At 31.8% G+C, this 16,185-nt stretch overlaps 1 protein-coding gene across 3 annotated transcripts; it reads right to left on the reverse strand.

Moving 5' to 3' along the window:
• Window positions 1-90: 90 nt before the first annotated feature.
• On the reverse strand, window positions 91-14,904 carry LOC133201510 (ADP-ribosylation factor GTPase-activating protein 2-like). Of its 3 annotated transcripts, none has more exons than XM_061337307.1 (13): window positions 14,793-14,880; window positions 13,661-13,852; window positions 11,879-12,010; window positions 10,970-11,144; window positions 10,534-10,652; window positions 9,857-10,002; window positions 9,247-9,375; window positions 8,648-8,794; window positions 7,923-8,069; window positions 5,484-5,607; window positions 4,684-4,890; window positions 4,067-4,082; window positions 91-982 (listed from the first exon to the last, which is right to left on the reverse strand). In XM_061337307.1, exons 1-12 carry the CDS (start codon window positions 14,862-14,864, stop codon window positions 4,071-4,073), a joined length of 1,602 nt encoding a protein of 533 aa, XP_061193291.1. In that variant the 5' UTR covers window positions 14,865-14,880; the 3' UTR covers window positions 91-982; window positions 4,067-4,070. The 3 variants fall into 3 exon arrangements, with proteins under 3 accessions (XP_061193291.1, XP_061193292.1, XP_061193293.1); XM_061337308.1 differs by lacking the exon at window positions 4,067-4,082 and adding an exon at window positions 1,888-1,913 and having other exon boundaries at window positions 92-982; XM_061337309.1 differs by lacking the exon at window positions 4,067-4,082 and having other exon boundaries at window positions 94-982; window positions 14,793-14,904.
• Between the last annotated feature and the right edge of the window lie 1,281 nt (window positions 14,905-16,185).

The raw sequence follows: 16,185 nt of genomic DNA on the forward strand, positions 1-16,185 counted from the left end.
AAATAATAAATATGAATTTCTCACATTGCTACATTTTACAATATCAGAACTGATTTTTTTTTTTAAAGAAACGATATTAGTATTAGGAATGTATTTTTTTTTTTTTATAAAAAGCTCCTTTTCAATCAAGATTTTTTGACAAATATTAAATATTTCTAAACATTTTTGCACAGACATAATGCACATATTGAATTCAGTAGAACAGGGTAGGGAAGATGTAAATTTGGAAAGAAAACAAAAATAATAACATTAATGAAAAAGTCTTCTACATGTACCATATTTAAAATGGGGAGGGCTTTGATAGAGTGATTTACATTTTAAATAATTCCTGCCACTCAAATACAATGAATTTAAATGATACAGAACAAAAATAAAATAATGTAACTGTACATTTTCTCTTTGTTTTCTCAATAACTAATCCATTTTCAGCTTTTAATCATGATAGAATGTACTTAAATAGATATACAAACATGTACTCTGACTCAGATGTTTATCATGGTACCAGTATCTTGTGGGAAACAAAAATAATGTGGAGTGAATAAATAATCAATTACTCCTGAACCAAAAATACTTAGCCTGGCCATAAATACAGGAAGATGTGACTTAATATTTCTCTCATTTTCTTATCTATGAATCATTCATTTTACACATTAAACAAATTGCTGTTTTACACTATTAGCACACATGTACAAAAAGTCCAGGTGAAACTGATGTCTTTTAAATGAATGAATCATAGATATATATACACATACATGTAATATCAATGAAGTGAAAATAAAAAATAAAAATAAATGTCTTTCCAATAGGTGGCAATCTGCCTGCTGTAGACCGACTAGACTCCAATCAAGTCACCGAAGTTGAAATAATTTTCTTCAAGGGTCTTCACCAATTTGAATGTTTGGTATAAAATCCCTGCCTCCACCATTAGTTCAGTTATTAAATAAGTTTAGATATAAAGCTTTTGTCAACCACTGTATTTGTCCTGTAATAAAAGTACAGCAAATATTAAAGATGCAATCCTCTAAATTTTATTCGATAATATGAATATGTAATATTTTTACATTGACTTTTTATCTACAAACCAAACAATACGAAAGTGTTTACATGAGCTTAGTTCAAACGTGTATATGTAATAAAGGAATACATGTACGTAAATCACTTAAAAACAATCCCAATCAAATCCCTACCAACCATCAACGCTCCACAAAAGAAAGCCTAGTGCTGTCTTGTTTTCATTAGAGCTCCCATTTCAAAAACAGTAGTCACTATTATAGAATTTTGTGTATGATGAGTGTGAGATTAAGATGTTAGAGAAGCATACAAATTTTGACAAAGACTAAACTACAAAGTGAAGTGTAAAAAAGGGTAGAAGATAAATACATTAGTTATATTGAAAAAGAAACTAGAAAATGTATCTTGGTTAGTGTACAACTCATTAAGTCACAGTTCACAGCAGACAGAAGATAAAAAAAAACACTATCTTTACTAACTGTATTTCACAAATAATAATCTTTAGTTAGATGATCTACAGACATAAGTTACGACTCATTATAATGCTAAGTATGAAGAATAATCGATGATTGATGATATGATTTGAATATGTAATCAAATTTTCCATTGCATATAGAAATATTTCAGTGTATAGAAATAGTAAAACCCATGTAAAGTGCATTTGGACAGCATAAAATGCCATGTTAGATTTGTAATTCATCATATTCAGTTAATCATTTACTTATAATTTCCAACTACTGGGTTAAAATATATTATTTTACTGTAGGCATAAATTTGCAAATTCGGGTTTGGCAAAAACATGTCTCAATAAATTGTTCTACAGTGAAAAAGAGTGTGATTTCTTCTAGAGTGTAACTACTTGAGAAACTTGCAAACCTTAGCTATGGCAGGCTTTGTCAATCCTAAAACACAAAATTACTCTAGTTGTGAGAACTAATTCAAACAAAAATACACACTGAAATCAAAAACAACACAGCTCTCTTTGAAAATGTACATGCTTCACATGCAAGACAACTTTTAAATTAACTTATTGCATTAACAGATTAAGTTCATTATAAACATCAAAGATTGTCTGGCTTCTGGAATAAAAACTCATGGTACATGTAGCATTTCCTCATCATAAAAATGGGTCATAAATTTACATATTTTAAGAATCTGTCATACATACATTGCCATCTTTAATTCATTCTTATTCAAATATACTTTGGGGGAAAAAATTTCCTTCAGAATTTTTTTTTTTTGGACACACACAATGTTGCAAACATCAATTTAATTTCGAATGTTTTTTGTTTAGTTTGTTTGTTTGTTGTTTAACGTCCCTCTTGAGAATTTTTCACTCATATGGAGACACCACCACTTGTTGGTGGAGGGCTGCAAATTTATACCTATACTCGGCACTCAAGGCCATTGAGCAGTGAGGAATCTTTTCATGCTAACACCTACTGCGACCTACAGGACCTCGGTTTATATGGTCTCATCCGATGGACCGGTCTCCACATACCGCAGTGGATTCAAACCCGCAACGTAAGGACCAGGTTCTTACTCCTTGACTCTAGATCAGATGCTCTAACCACTGCGCCACGAGGGCGAACACTTAAGAATGTAAAATTTCTAAGCACTTGGAACTCGATCAAATGCTCTTACACCAAAGTCTCTGTCCAAAACAAGACTACTTATATCCTTTCATTAATGAATTATCTATGCAAGTTTGGATCTGTAGGCCTCACAATTACAGCTGAATCTCAAGAGTCAATATGTTGAATACAAAGAATAAGCTAAAGTGAGTTAGTGATATTGACCTTATATTAATTTGAGGCATTTTTTACTGTAATATCTGCAACCCTCAGAACTTCTCTCAGTTTTTTTTTTTTTTTTACAATCCACCATGTTTAAGATTTTAAAGTTTGAATGGATCAAAAATAAAGACATGCACCTACACCAAAGGTAAACAATATAAAAAGTTTAAACAGAGTAGATATAAGAATTACACAGATGCATTTATAGAAAATAAAATCTGGTCAGGAGGAGGTAGTCACTTTCTCTTAAAACTGTGAATTTTTATACATAAATACTGACAGTAAAACAACAAATCAAGTTTTCTTCAGATCAAATCTGACCTGATTATAAAAGGAGTTTTAATTTTATTTTTTGATATTCTATACAAGTATCTTTTGAAATGAAAACTAGAATTATGTTGTGAATAAAACTACACCATCCTCTACCATACTAACAATAATAACAACTCAGGTGATACAGCAAATGCCAGTAAATAAGGATATTGTTTAAAAAAATGATAATATAAATATGCTTTTAATTTGCTATGGATAAAAGGTAAATGAAATATATAGCAATATCTGAAAAATAAAGAATACTGAAAAACTGGGGGAGTTTTTTGTTTTTATTATTTTTTAATTACATGTGATGAAAATAAACAGACTGAGTCTAGTTATGCTTTAAACTCAAAATCATGTGAAAAACTATCATGCATACATGTAGTCACTTAAAATATTCTAGATCTAAGAGTCACAGAAATGCTTACGACACTAATGCACAATTTTTATCGGAAATATGTAATTATTCCCCCTTCCACCCCCCGTTATAACCACATTTACAGTATTTAATATAAAATGAAAGTGTGGTGTATTCTATAGGGCATAACACCTTTAACCCCCCCCCCCCCCAATAATATTTTCATTATTATAAATATACCTTACGACAATTTAGTGTGTGTGTTTGTGAGAAATTTAAATTTCATATTGAGTGTCAAATCAGCGTTGGCACCTATGAAATTCAATGTTAACTTACCATCATCAAAAAAAAAAAAAAAAAAAAAATCGAATTTTGGCTTGTAAGAATATCCTTCACCAGCCATGTAATGTAAGCATCAAGCTTGAAGGATGCTGAAGTTTACAATGATAAAGGAATGGATGGGATTGATACATAAAAACAAAGGATTGCCACTGAACCATTAAAACTTTACACAAAGCTCCCCATTTGAAAAAAAGAACAAGATAAACCTACCAGGCTTTACCAGAAAAAAAGCCTGTAATATTACCTTGTTATTTATTTCTCTGCAAAGGACAGAGTTAATTGTTAAAATAAATAAGAAGTCAAGAACTTTTTTCCTATTTACAAATATTATACATATTATGGCATGCTTTTAATAAAAAAAAATAGCTGGTATGATTAGTGCTACAGTGTATTAAAAAGTTTTTTTTTTAATTCTTGTACAGATGTACATACATGTAGTTTACATGGAAAGGGACTTTCCTAGATGCTGTTAATCTAGTGTGTGAGGTGTTTTTGCTTAAACATGCCAACTTTAATCACAAATGCAATATATCATAAGAAATTATATATTAAGACTCTTAATTATGCACCAGTATGTATTATCTCTTTAGTAAAGGAAAACAAAAGAAGTCTGTTTCTTTAAATAACAATTTTCAAACACTTTTTGTCACATAAGATTCCCTACCCTTGAAAAATTAGCAGTTCTTTTTTAGACCACTTTTTTCTTTATGGCAATCAACGTGGCTTACCAGTTTATATATAGATGCTTACATTATACCTTTAAACTTTTCAAATACAAACTGATACATTTACAACATTAATCACACTATATGTATATAATTATTCATACACTCTATAGTGTACAGATTTACTAAGTCCTACCTGTAATGAACTCATAACACCACTGGCTAGATTGGAAAGTTTCCCTGCGACCTTTGTGACCCCTTGACGAACTCCGTCTTTTATATCCTGTAGATCGGGAGCATTGCTGGAATAATTCTTACGACCCGCGGATTCCGTACCAAACAGCTGAGAGCTGGAGATACTGTTACTTCCCTCAAATCTGGACAAATTCTGACGCATCTCAAACTACAAAGTGATCAGTAATTTTCACTCAGATTTTCTTTTGGGAATTATTGTTCACTCTTGCTACAATATATCTGCATGTTACTTTGAGGAAAAATTTGATTTTCATTTTCATGACGGAAATGTTTTCAGGCTACAATGTGAAAGAATCTCAGAGAGCTAGATGCTCCACGTATATACCTGTGATATCAGATGACTGCCATCCGAAACTCTTTATATTTCAATAATTTCAAAAATGCCTTCAAAGCCTATACTTACTTGGGTTCTTTATTTACCAACATTAAAATGTAGGAATTAAACAGATAAATTAATGACTGCAGAAAAAAAAATGTTCTTTTACTTCATAACAACAATTATTTAAAAACTAAATTGAATGTTTTGCTCTAGAATGATTTAAAATCTAGATTTATTCCCCTTTCGATGTATCAATCATTATTTGATTACATGTAGCATTAAGTTACAAAAAAATAAGTGTGAAACTTTTGCATTGTAACTTTGTTTGATCATGTCTACTAAAATATCTGGACTCAATTGTAGCTTGATTTAGCTTATTTTAACAGTACTATGGTCACTTCTGCTATAGACAGGGTTCTTACATCTGCATCCGGTTTCCCGAAAAACTGATCTGAAGATATAGACTTGGCGTTGCCGAATTTCTTCTGGGCTTCTTCGGACGTCGACTGTGAACTGTAGTCATATGCCTTACGGCTTCTTCCTTGTCTGAAAAAATAATCAATTTCAAAAGTTTAACAAGTCATGCAGTTTAATTATAAAGACCTTGCACCTATCTGTATTTTCTTCAAGACTGAAGCCAAATAACTAATTACCTGACTTCTGAACACTTTTTGAATATGGAAAATATTAAATATTATCATTTGGGTACAAACATTCCCTTTGATAAAAAGGAAAATAAATAATCATGTCCCTAGGTATCAAGGAGGATTTTTCTTGACTAGTATGTACTAAAGAAAAGCTAAATTCAAAAGCAAGTTTAGAAACAACTACATTGCCATGCTCTGTATCACGTGTTGTTTCATAGTAACTATCTACATTTACCATCTGTGAAATCAATTATTTTTGTTAATTTTTGAATCCAAAATACATTTTACATGTTTATAAGTTGTTTTTTTTTCTCCTTATAATGAAAAACCAACTGCATGTAATTTTATTTCCCATGAAATAAAATATATAATTGAAGAATGGTTACCACTGAACAGAAAATCATTCACTTCATGGAATATTCCACATGAACACACTTTTCAAAATATGCACAAAAATGTATGGTGAAGTTTAACTATATCACAGGTTAAAAAAATTATCCAGAACTTTCTGAAAACTAGAACCCATACACAGAACGGAAATAAATGATTTCACAGAGATCAATCTATAATTGCCCATGTACCACTGAAAACAATAAGTTAAATTACAGGCTCCTGTGGTCATATTACTTGGACCATAATAAATGGTGACCATCCCACATCACAGAAACTTAAACTTAAGCTTCTATTTTGTATCCCCTTTATTGTGTTCGTTTACCTGTGGGAAAACTCAACTGAAGCATCAAACTAAAACTTCTCACAACTAACTACGGGTCTATAATGTTTTCTTTGAACTAAGCTACACTGTCCTCCCTATTATTAATTAGAGGCAATTTTGTTACAGTTGGGTGACCTAATTAACCAGGGTAAACAATGCAGCATTTTTTTTTTTTTTTTTTGAGTACCACAACACAATCATCCAATGCATTGTGGCTTATGTCTATTAGCCTCAACAGATATTAAAAGGACATATTTCCAAAATTTGATTATATCATTACACAGAGTGAGCAGAAATAATGTTTTGTGCTTTAATTTTTAAAAAAATTTTTTGATTTGATCACTGCTACAGTAAAACTCAGTTATAGCAAAGTTCTGGGGACCTTCGCTATATCCGTAATTTGTTATATCCGTATAACGAATTCGTTAAAGTATTAGGGCTGGGACGATATATCGAGATATCAATAATATCGATTCAATGTGAGGATGATACGCATATCGATACGAATGAAGAAATATCGAAATATCGCAAAAAATTTCTGACTTATGTTTTTTCTTTGTTAACTTAACATTTTTTGGGTTAAATATATAAAATAAATATGCAAAATATAAATATAAATATGAAATACATAATAATAACACCACTTGTGTAAAAGAATTTTGTTTTACAACAGAGATACAACTTCTCTGAATAAATTATTCGTATTTTGTGAAGAAATATTGTGTTCATTTCAATACAAAAAAGCATTTTATAACTAATTCAACATATCGTGATACATATCGTATCGTGCTTCAAATGTAGTGATACGTATCGATATAGAAAATGTTGTATCGTCCCAGCCCTATAAAGTATACATAGCAAATTCACAATATAGATTTTTTTCCTTCAAGTATGACTACAAAATGTTTTTAGGGAAGTATAAAATACAAAATTTACCTTGGATTCAAAAGTTTTTGATGAGTAGACTTTCAAATATTCATACTTACAAAATTGATGTTAGTTTAATATTCAAAATTGATATCTTTGAAAATTTGCTATAAAAGATGTAAATGTCGTTATTTTTAACTTCTAGGGGACACAGAATCAGTTCATTATAACCATAAATTTGCTACATCCAAGTTCGTTATATCCACAAAATTTTATAAGGAATTGTTAAGAATTTCGCAGGGGATTGCGAAAAATTTCGATATATCATCTGTACTAAACGAGTTTTACTGTAACATCTTTATAAGAATGGAAAAAAAAAACCCATCAAATCTGATTTTTTTTTTTGTGCCTGTTTATGGGGGACTGTAAGCTTGTGTATTGTACCCTGTGACGTAATTTTTTTTACCCTGAATCCTCATCATCATACAACTCCTCCAAACTGGGCAGCAGAAAAAATAAGTATGTATACTAATAATAACAATCCAACATTTATTTATCAATCAACAAAATAATTCATTTTTTCAATATCCTGCCATACAACTATATATCTTTCACACCAATATTTGACCTACTTTTCGTCGTTCTGGGGTTTGCTGGACAGGGTCTCGGAGAAGCTCTGTTTGGAGTCGAAGCGGTCAATGTCCCAGCTCCCAGATTTGTTGTTGTTTCCCCAGGAGCCGAAGGAGTCCTTCTTGTCAAAATCAAAGTCTCGGTCATACCTAGATAGAAGGCAAAGTCTACGTCATACCTACATACAAAATCAGAGTCTCGGTCATACCTAGATAGAAAATCAAAGTCTCGGTTATATCTATATACAAAATCAAAGTCTTGGTTATACCTAGATACAAAATCAAAGTTTCGGTCATATCTACATGTATGTACATAATCAAAGTTTTGGTCACACCTATGTACAAAAAGTCTTTAATACCTAGTTCGGCATAGTATATACTTCTGAACTTTAAATATCATAAAGAATTTTGTGTTTATAGACTTCTTAAAGCTATCCAAACCTCCAATTAAATTTTTTTTCTGCTTTACATTTGAGAAAATGTATGGATTGAAGAAATTTGTATTTTCATGGTTTCTTTTTTCGAAGAATCCAACAGGAGTCTCTATTGACATATGTTTAACACAGAAAAATCAAAATTTTATCTCTTGAAACAAAATAAAAATATAATATGTTAATTGTAAAATACTAAATAGATGACATACAAATTCACTATTAAAAAGATAAAGCTTTCAATGTGAAACTTAAGAAGGATGACAAAAATCTGGATCCACTCCTTAAAATTCATACTTAGAGGAAGAGGAAGTGTAGTCATCCAGCTCATCGTCAAAAAAGCTCCGCCCCTTTGATGGCTTTTTATCGTATTTTGATCTGGAGGAATTTGGCTGTTCCTGCTCAATGACCTGCATGTCTGTCATGGCTGAATGGCTCATCCCCCTGAAAAACAGCAGAAATCAACTCACGATAAGAAGAAAAATTCAAAGAAGACATATGCTTTACAAGACCATGGAATTTAACTTTTGTTGCAATGCCTGATTGCACAAAGATTATCCCTGACCTCACACACATGCAATTATCAAAATTAAGCCACTTCTACCTTGATGTATCTAGTGGACAGATAAATCAATTGATAGAAACATATCATTTGGTATACTTGTTTTCAAATTTGAAGAAAACATTAGCAATTCTTGAGGCAAAGACAAGTTAATTTCCTTTTCAATAAACATCCAATAAACATTCTAAGCATACATACTTGTCTCTGAATGTGCTTTTTTTTATGAACATTTTGCTATCATAAGCAACAAAAAAATATCATTAGATGTGTGTAACCCCACTACTTAAATAATTATCAAGGTAAAGAAATCCTTTGAAGAGCCCCTCTGACTTACTTTGATGAAGCAAACCCCATGCCGAGCCTCTCTAATTGTTCCGCCTTTTTAGGGTCTGACTGCTTTAACTTCTCTTCTTGTTTCTTTCTTTCTATACTCATGTCTTGGTATGCTAATCTCATAGAGGCCCTGTAAGAATGAAGCTCATGTTATTGTAGAAAATTAAGACTGAGAAAATTTTATAATTTTAGTTTATCAGACCTTTTCAATGAAACACAACATAATTATTTAATCATAATAAAGTAAAACCTGCAATTCAAATCAACAAAAGGAAACAAAGAAAATTGTAGGTGTTTTCCATTCTTCATTTATGATCTAAAATTAAGTTTAAAATTTATGTGCATCTTCAAAGCTGACATCAAAAAATTATTTCTTATCCAACCTAAAACTCTTTAATCTAAATTCCCCAATATTCTCTGTGATTTAATCCTTACAAGCCAATTTAATCCCTCACTCTACCTCCCATAAATCTTTCTGGTTGGATCAACCTCTTACATTTGTTGGATCTACCCCCTTTACATTTGTTAGATCCACCCCTTTACATTTCTTGGATCCACCCCTTTACATTTGTGGGCTCCGCCCCTTTACATTTGTTGGATCCACCCCTTACATTTGTTTGGCCTTTTCCTCTTCAGACTTGGCCTCCTGGACAGCTCGACTGGCGGCCAGTTCCTCCCTCTCTTTGTCCAGCTGCTGAGCTTTATTCTCAATCTCTGAGAAGTTTGTTTTCACCCTCTGTGCTCCAAGACCACCCTTCTACAATCAACATAAAGAGCTGACACTTTATATTTTTCTTTCCATTTCTTTTATCAAATCAATTTCAATCATACCATAAAGATACCCAGAATTCTTTTTTAGAAATGTATTTAAAGTTTGACATAACATTACAGATCCTAGTACCATTCCCCCAACCATTCCCCCTATGTAAAAAGAAAGAGATTGATATATTCTTGACTCCTCATTAAAAACTTGATACCAGGCAATTTATTTTACCTCTTCCATAAAACTTATAAATGAAATATGGAAATAAAATCCTTTACAAAAAAAAAGGATCATATAATTATCAATTTCATAAATTTAAAAAAAAAAAAACCTGTATCTATATTGGATGCTAAAAGCTTTCATAATTCAAAACATGTACTTTTACCCCTTCCAAGAGCCGTAAACCTATGATGAGCTCAATTTTGATCCCAGTCTCACTTTTCCACTATAAATTTCTATCATAAAAGAGAGATTGAAATCAAAAGTGGGCTGGCTAAGTTTTATGGCCCCAGGGCTAGATCTTACCCCTTTCCTGCCAGCAGGTTTTTTTGCTCCTATGATGGATTTCCGTGGTTCCGCCTGAGCGGCTGCTGAAGTTGGTGACATACTTAAGGCTGCTTCTACACTGGGGCCCTCAGAGGGGTCTGTGATAAAGTATCAATTCATTATGTAATTGTAAATTCATATTGACTAATATTCTGAGTATGTCCTTTCTCTTAACCTAGAATGTCATTTTTTCAAACAGTTCATTACATTTAATTTAGCTGCTTTAGATATGCTATATATTTTTATAGCTTAATTTTTTTTTCTTTTTACAAGTATATATTTTTCAATATGATATTCTTTTCAGGTAGCTGAATTGTATATTTCATCATCTGCCCACATATGTCATTTCTAATTTGGGGATGTTTTGGCACACTCTTCAACATCTGAATTTTGATTGGCTAAAATTTCATCTTACCAAAATCCTCCTTTTTCAGATTGCCATTTTTGATTGGCTGAGGCTCTGATGCACTGAACAGCTTCTGATTTTCTGCAATAGGTGTGGAGTCAATACTGTCAGCATGTTCTTTGAAGAAATCGACTTCCTCTTTTGTCGTCGGAGATGTGGGTTCATGATGACTGTCTATGTGTAACTGTAGGGAAATATACAGGTTACAGTAAAATTTAAAATTATTAAATGGCCTAAGGGAATGACCATTTGATTCTGAAGGGGGAGGGGAATTGGAATATTTTGAAAATAAATAATCTGTCCTTGACAGGCAAGAAAAAAAAATAATCTGTCCTTGACTGTCAAGGAAATAAGTAATCTGTCCTTGACTGGCAAGAAAATAAATAATCTGTCCTTGACAAATGCTACTACCCCCCCCCCCCCCCCCTTTTCAGATTCAGAATCAAATGGTCATTCCCTAAAATAAAAGTTTTTAAAGTTAGATATTTGATGAATACATAAACAAATACATGTAAATGTACTTTAGGGTTCAATATAGGTAAGATCTGAAGTAAACTGGATCACTAGTTCTTAGTTTATCTGTAGATAAATGAGTTGTTCCAAAATTTTTTTTACAATTTTACCACTATAATCTCACTAATCAGTTTAACTGCTAGGATAATGTTATAAGCATTTGTTTTGTCCTCTCGAAAGGTTTCGTTGACATTAAATTTCTTTGTTTTGAAAGTAACTCTATTCAGTATATATAGTCATTTAAAAATTTCGTGTGGGATTTAATTTCGTTGATAACTGTTAACAACAAAATAAATGAAATTTAATCCCCAATGAATATTTCTGCTTTTAACATGTTTAAAGTATATTTTTATTGTTTGATACTTCAAGTTCATGGTTTAGGAGACATAATTTTTGTTTCCATACCTTCGTTCCATGGAGTCTCATAGCATTTGTTGCCAAGGAGTGGAGTTTGTCTTTATAGAGCTTGGCAGCTCTGCTGTGATATTTTTGTTGGGCATCTGATGTTGTACAACCATGCTGACGGAAAAAGGCAGTCTAAAAAGAGGAAAAAAATTAAAAATAAAGAAATAAAAGTGTGTTTCTCATACCGCAGAACTTCACTACAGTATAGGTCGGGATAAAAGAAAATTGGGTAGTCTCCATGCACATATAACCAGAATTTCAAAATCTGTTGGAACCTAGTACTTTTACCCAGCTGAAATCATGATTGTACCAGCTAAAATATTTCTGGGAGAAAAATTTCATAACATACATAATTTAAGTCGCTTCCACAAGGTACCTCCTTTTTTGTAAAAGCATTACCTGTTTCTTATCATTACAGGAACACCTACTGATGTACACTTCAAGTGTTGAGTCTGAATCTTATAATCTACAAGTTTGTATACATGCACATAACTGTACACAGTAGGAATGCACATTATACATCAAAATGGCCACATGTAAAGTCAACAATTCCTGGAACTGATCTCATATTCTTCTGTTAAGATTTATATTCAACTTGTTTAGTATGTTTAGGTCAATCATAAATTCTCTGATTGGGTAATTTAAAATATCAACTTTAGGCCACACCAATATGTAAAATAGATCTTCGGACTTTCAAAAATAAAAAGTGATGCGAGAGAGCGAAATAATTTTACAAATACTATTTTTCATTTTGGGGCTAAAAATTATGAGGCGAGCGAATACAAGTAATATAATTTTTTTAAACGAATAAAGCATGATACCAAAGAGCTAGGGCTTAAAAAATGAAGACTTAAAATAATTAGATATCATTTGTATATCACACGAACTTATGATTTATAACTTTTTTCATATTGTTTTCAATAAATAAAAAAGTTTCAGGTTTCAAAAATAATTCATAAAAAGAAATGTTTTGCTACATTAAATAAGGTCTTTTTGAAGAATTTCCTCTCCAATTTGTTGTCCAATCTATCAAATCATTCAATAAATTCTGTGGTCTCGTTTGCCTGTAATTTTTCCAGGGTGAGAATATTTTTTTGAAGCATTCATAAAACGTGAAAATGCACCTACTTTCTGTTTGTCATGTTTTGAATGAGTGATACATGTTACATACATTGCAATTTAGTTTCATTTCTACAGAAGTTCTTTTCAATTCCATGCAAATTCCTAGGGACATGTCCAGTCTTGAAATCTCAACTACATCACTCTTAAATTTTTTTTTTATTTTGATAGAGCAAACATCAATATTCATCAAGCCTTCCGTGGACTTTTTGATGTTCTCTTTATAATAACATCAAACAGCGCTTCTAAAGTTTCCTCGGCTTCTAGTTCGATTGCAGTATAAGAAAAAAAAATTCACATCCATTGTTTTTAACTTTTGATGTATCGTATATGTAAAGAGTAGACAGGCATCATGAAAAACTTCACACAATGACACCTTGTTACACAGTATGAGTTACGAAGTATGATCTTTCTCCATCCCATGCTTCTGCCATTCCTCAACATGTGTTCTGAAGTCTTTTGTGCGTTTGGTGTAAAAAGTCAAGAAAAAATGTACTTGGATATTTTTTGATGTGCGGGCGGACATATTTTTTTGATAATATTATAATTTGGAATTGTTACAAATAGAAGCAGCGAATCCAACGAACTAGATTGCAAATTGGTATGGCTTTACATTTATTTAAAAAAAATTATACATTAATTCTCTTGTTAAAGTATACATACAGCATTGGCATTTCCACCGACTTGCATTGCACGAAGTTGCAGCCATGTCCAGCTTGTGTCTAGTTGTGTGGAGCGTATAAAGGTTACGTGAACACCCAGTGACCTATGAACAGCTGAGCAGTCTATACACAAGAACACACCATATGTCACACTGGCCCATGTGGGGTTGTTGCTGTTGCAGTCAAAGCATGTCTACAAAAAAAAATAACAATTTGATAAAAAAAATTCTTTTGAGAGTTGTGATTATTAGAAAATTAATACCGAAATTTGAAAAATCTTTCTTAAGAAATATAGGTAAGAGTCGAGAGCTATGTTTCAACTTTGATAACGGAATGTCAAAATATTACTGCTTTTGGTACTAAATATTATTGATGCTTTTTTTGTTCTATCATGATGAAATCGATTCAGTTTTAATTTAAAGGCACTACAATCAGTGCCACTCACATTGCAAGTTCTTAATTAAGGCAACACTTTGGTGATGCAAACATTTGGATTGTGCATATTGACCCAAATCATTTTTTTTCTAAAGTTTTATTGACAGTAAATAGGAATCTCGTGTTAAATACGACACAACCGTGCTGGTCCCAAAGGTCTAATCATGAACAATTTATTATAATAAATTATAAATTCTGGTGTAACAGTTAAAGGAATCTCCAGCTCCAATTTCTCTAGAACATTCTATTTGATCGATACATGGTCTTTATGTTTACAACAGATAATGACTATGCTGTTATACAATACTTTTATATTAGCTATCATTACCATGTTTATTTTTTTTTTCAGCAATACACTTTCTGTTTCATAATTGATGACAGGGACTGTCAACAATATCATTTTCAGTCTTTTGTTTGCTTAATTTTGAAATTATTGTGCACACCCCTAATCTTAGACTGATGTGTAAAATAATATTTTGTTTGTCATGGAACATATGTAAAAGCATCACATTCGCAAAATAAATTCATTTACTATGTGAGAGGAAAAAAGTGTCGGCTTACAGAGAAAATTCGAATGTATGCCACATATGCGTTTCCACACGTCAGATCAAGGGGCAGAATGTAAAAGTTCTGGGGTGGAAAGTCTGATATAGACAAAAATCCAATTACATTCTACCAAAGTGTCCCTTAAAACTAACCTTATTAGTGGGAATTGATCGCAAACGCTTGAAAATAGCATTTATATCACTTTTCGAAGGTCCATCTGCCATTTTGCCGATGTATGACGTTGTTGAGATATAATATGTATGCTTTTTTGGATCTCGTAACCAGCCTCTATAACCAGGCAGAGCGCATGCGCGCAATAATTTTCCATCGAGATCGGAAAACGGGAGGAGGAAATTCGGAATAAATAATGGAAACTAGTAATGCAGACTGATACTATAGTCAGATGCAGAAATTTATGCATAATTCGATCAACTTTTATTTAAAAAGCAGAAGATTAAATGAATCAACTTTACAGTTACTTTTTATTTATTTCATTTATTTCATTTATTTATTTATTTATTTATTTCATTTAATTTATTTATTTATTTATCTTTCTAATAATTATATAAGTAACTGATTAATTTATTAAAAAATGTATTTATGTATTTTTTTATTTATTACATTCTTTCCTTTATTTATTAATTATTCCATCCATTAATTAATTATTTATTAATTAATTCATTGATTTATTAATTTGTATGGTTGTTAGTTTATTTATCTATTCATTTATTTATTATTCTTATAATTAAATAATTAAGTAATTGATTAATTCATTAGGAAGTTCATTTATTTCTTTATTTATTTATTACATTCATTCCTTCGTTTATTTCTTATTCTATTAATTAATTAATTAGTTTATTTATTTATTCATTTATTTATTCATTCATTCATTCATTCATGCATGCATTTATTTATTGATTTATTTATGCATTTATCATATATTACTTTTATAAATTAATTGTGTTTACAGGGTCTGTATACTTATTACCAGGGTCTGTTTATATATTGCCATAGTTTGTATTATGTATCACCAGGGTCGGTATTATCTATCACCAGGGTCTGTATACCTATCACCAGGGTCTGTATACCCATCACCAGGGTCTGTATACCTATCACCAGGGTCTGTATTGTCTATCACCAGGGTCTATATACCCATCACCAGGGTCTGTATACCTATCACCAGGGTATGTATACCTATCACCAGGGTCTGTATACCTATCACCAGGGTCTGTATTGTCTATCACCAGGGTCTACATACCCATCACCAGGGTCTGTATACCTATCACCAGAGTTTGTATACCCATCACCAGGGTCTGTATACCAATCACCAGGGTATGTATACCTATCACCAGGGTCTGTATTGTCTATCACCAGGGTCTATATACCCATCACCAGGGTCTGTATACCTATCACCAGGGTATGTATACCTATCACCAGGGTCTGTATACCCATCACCAGGGTCTGTATACCCATCACCAGGGTCTGTATTATCTATCACCAGGGTCTGTATACCCATCACCAGGGTCTGTATACCTATCACCAGGG

Source organism: Saccostrea echinata, unplaced genomic scaffold, assembly GCF_033153115.1.
Source record: "Saccostrea echinata isolate AGI-Se365-2 ecotype Australia unplaced genomic scaffold, CSIRO_AGI_Sech_v1 ptg000044l, whole genome shotgun sequence".
Lineage (NCBI taxonomy): Eukaryota > Metazoa > Mollusca > Bivalvia > Ostreida > Ostreidae > Saccostrea > Saccostrea echinata.

Excerpts from the sequence above, each read along its gene's own strand:
- LOC133201510 (XM_061337309.1), bottom strand. The coding sequence starts at position 14,864 with ATGGCAGATGGACCTTCGAAAAGTGATATAAATGCTATTTTCAAGCGT. Across the intron at positions 8,795-9,246 it reads ATGGGGTTTGCTTCATCAAA|GGGGATGAGCCATTCAGCCA; the intron begins GTAAGTCAGAGG and ends GCTGTTTTTCAG. Across the intron at positions 4,891-5,483 it reads TCGGGAAACCGGATGCAGAT|TTTGAGATGCGTCAGAATTT; the intron begins GTAAGAACCCTG and ends ATCACTTTGTAG.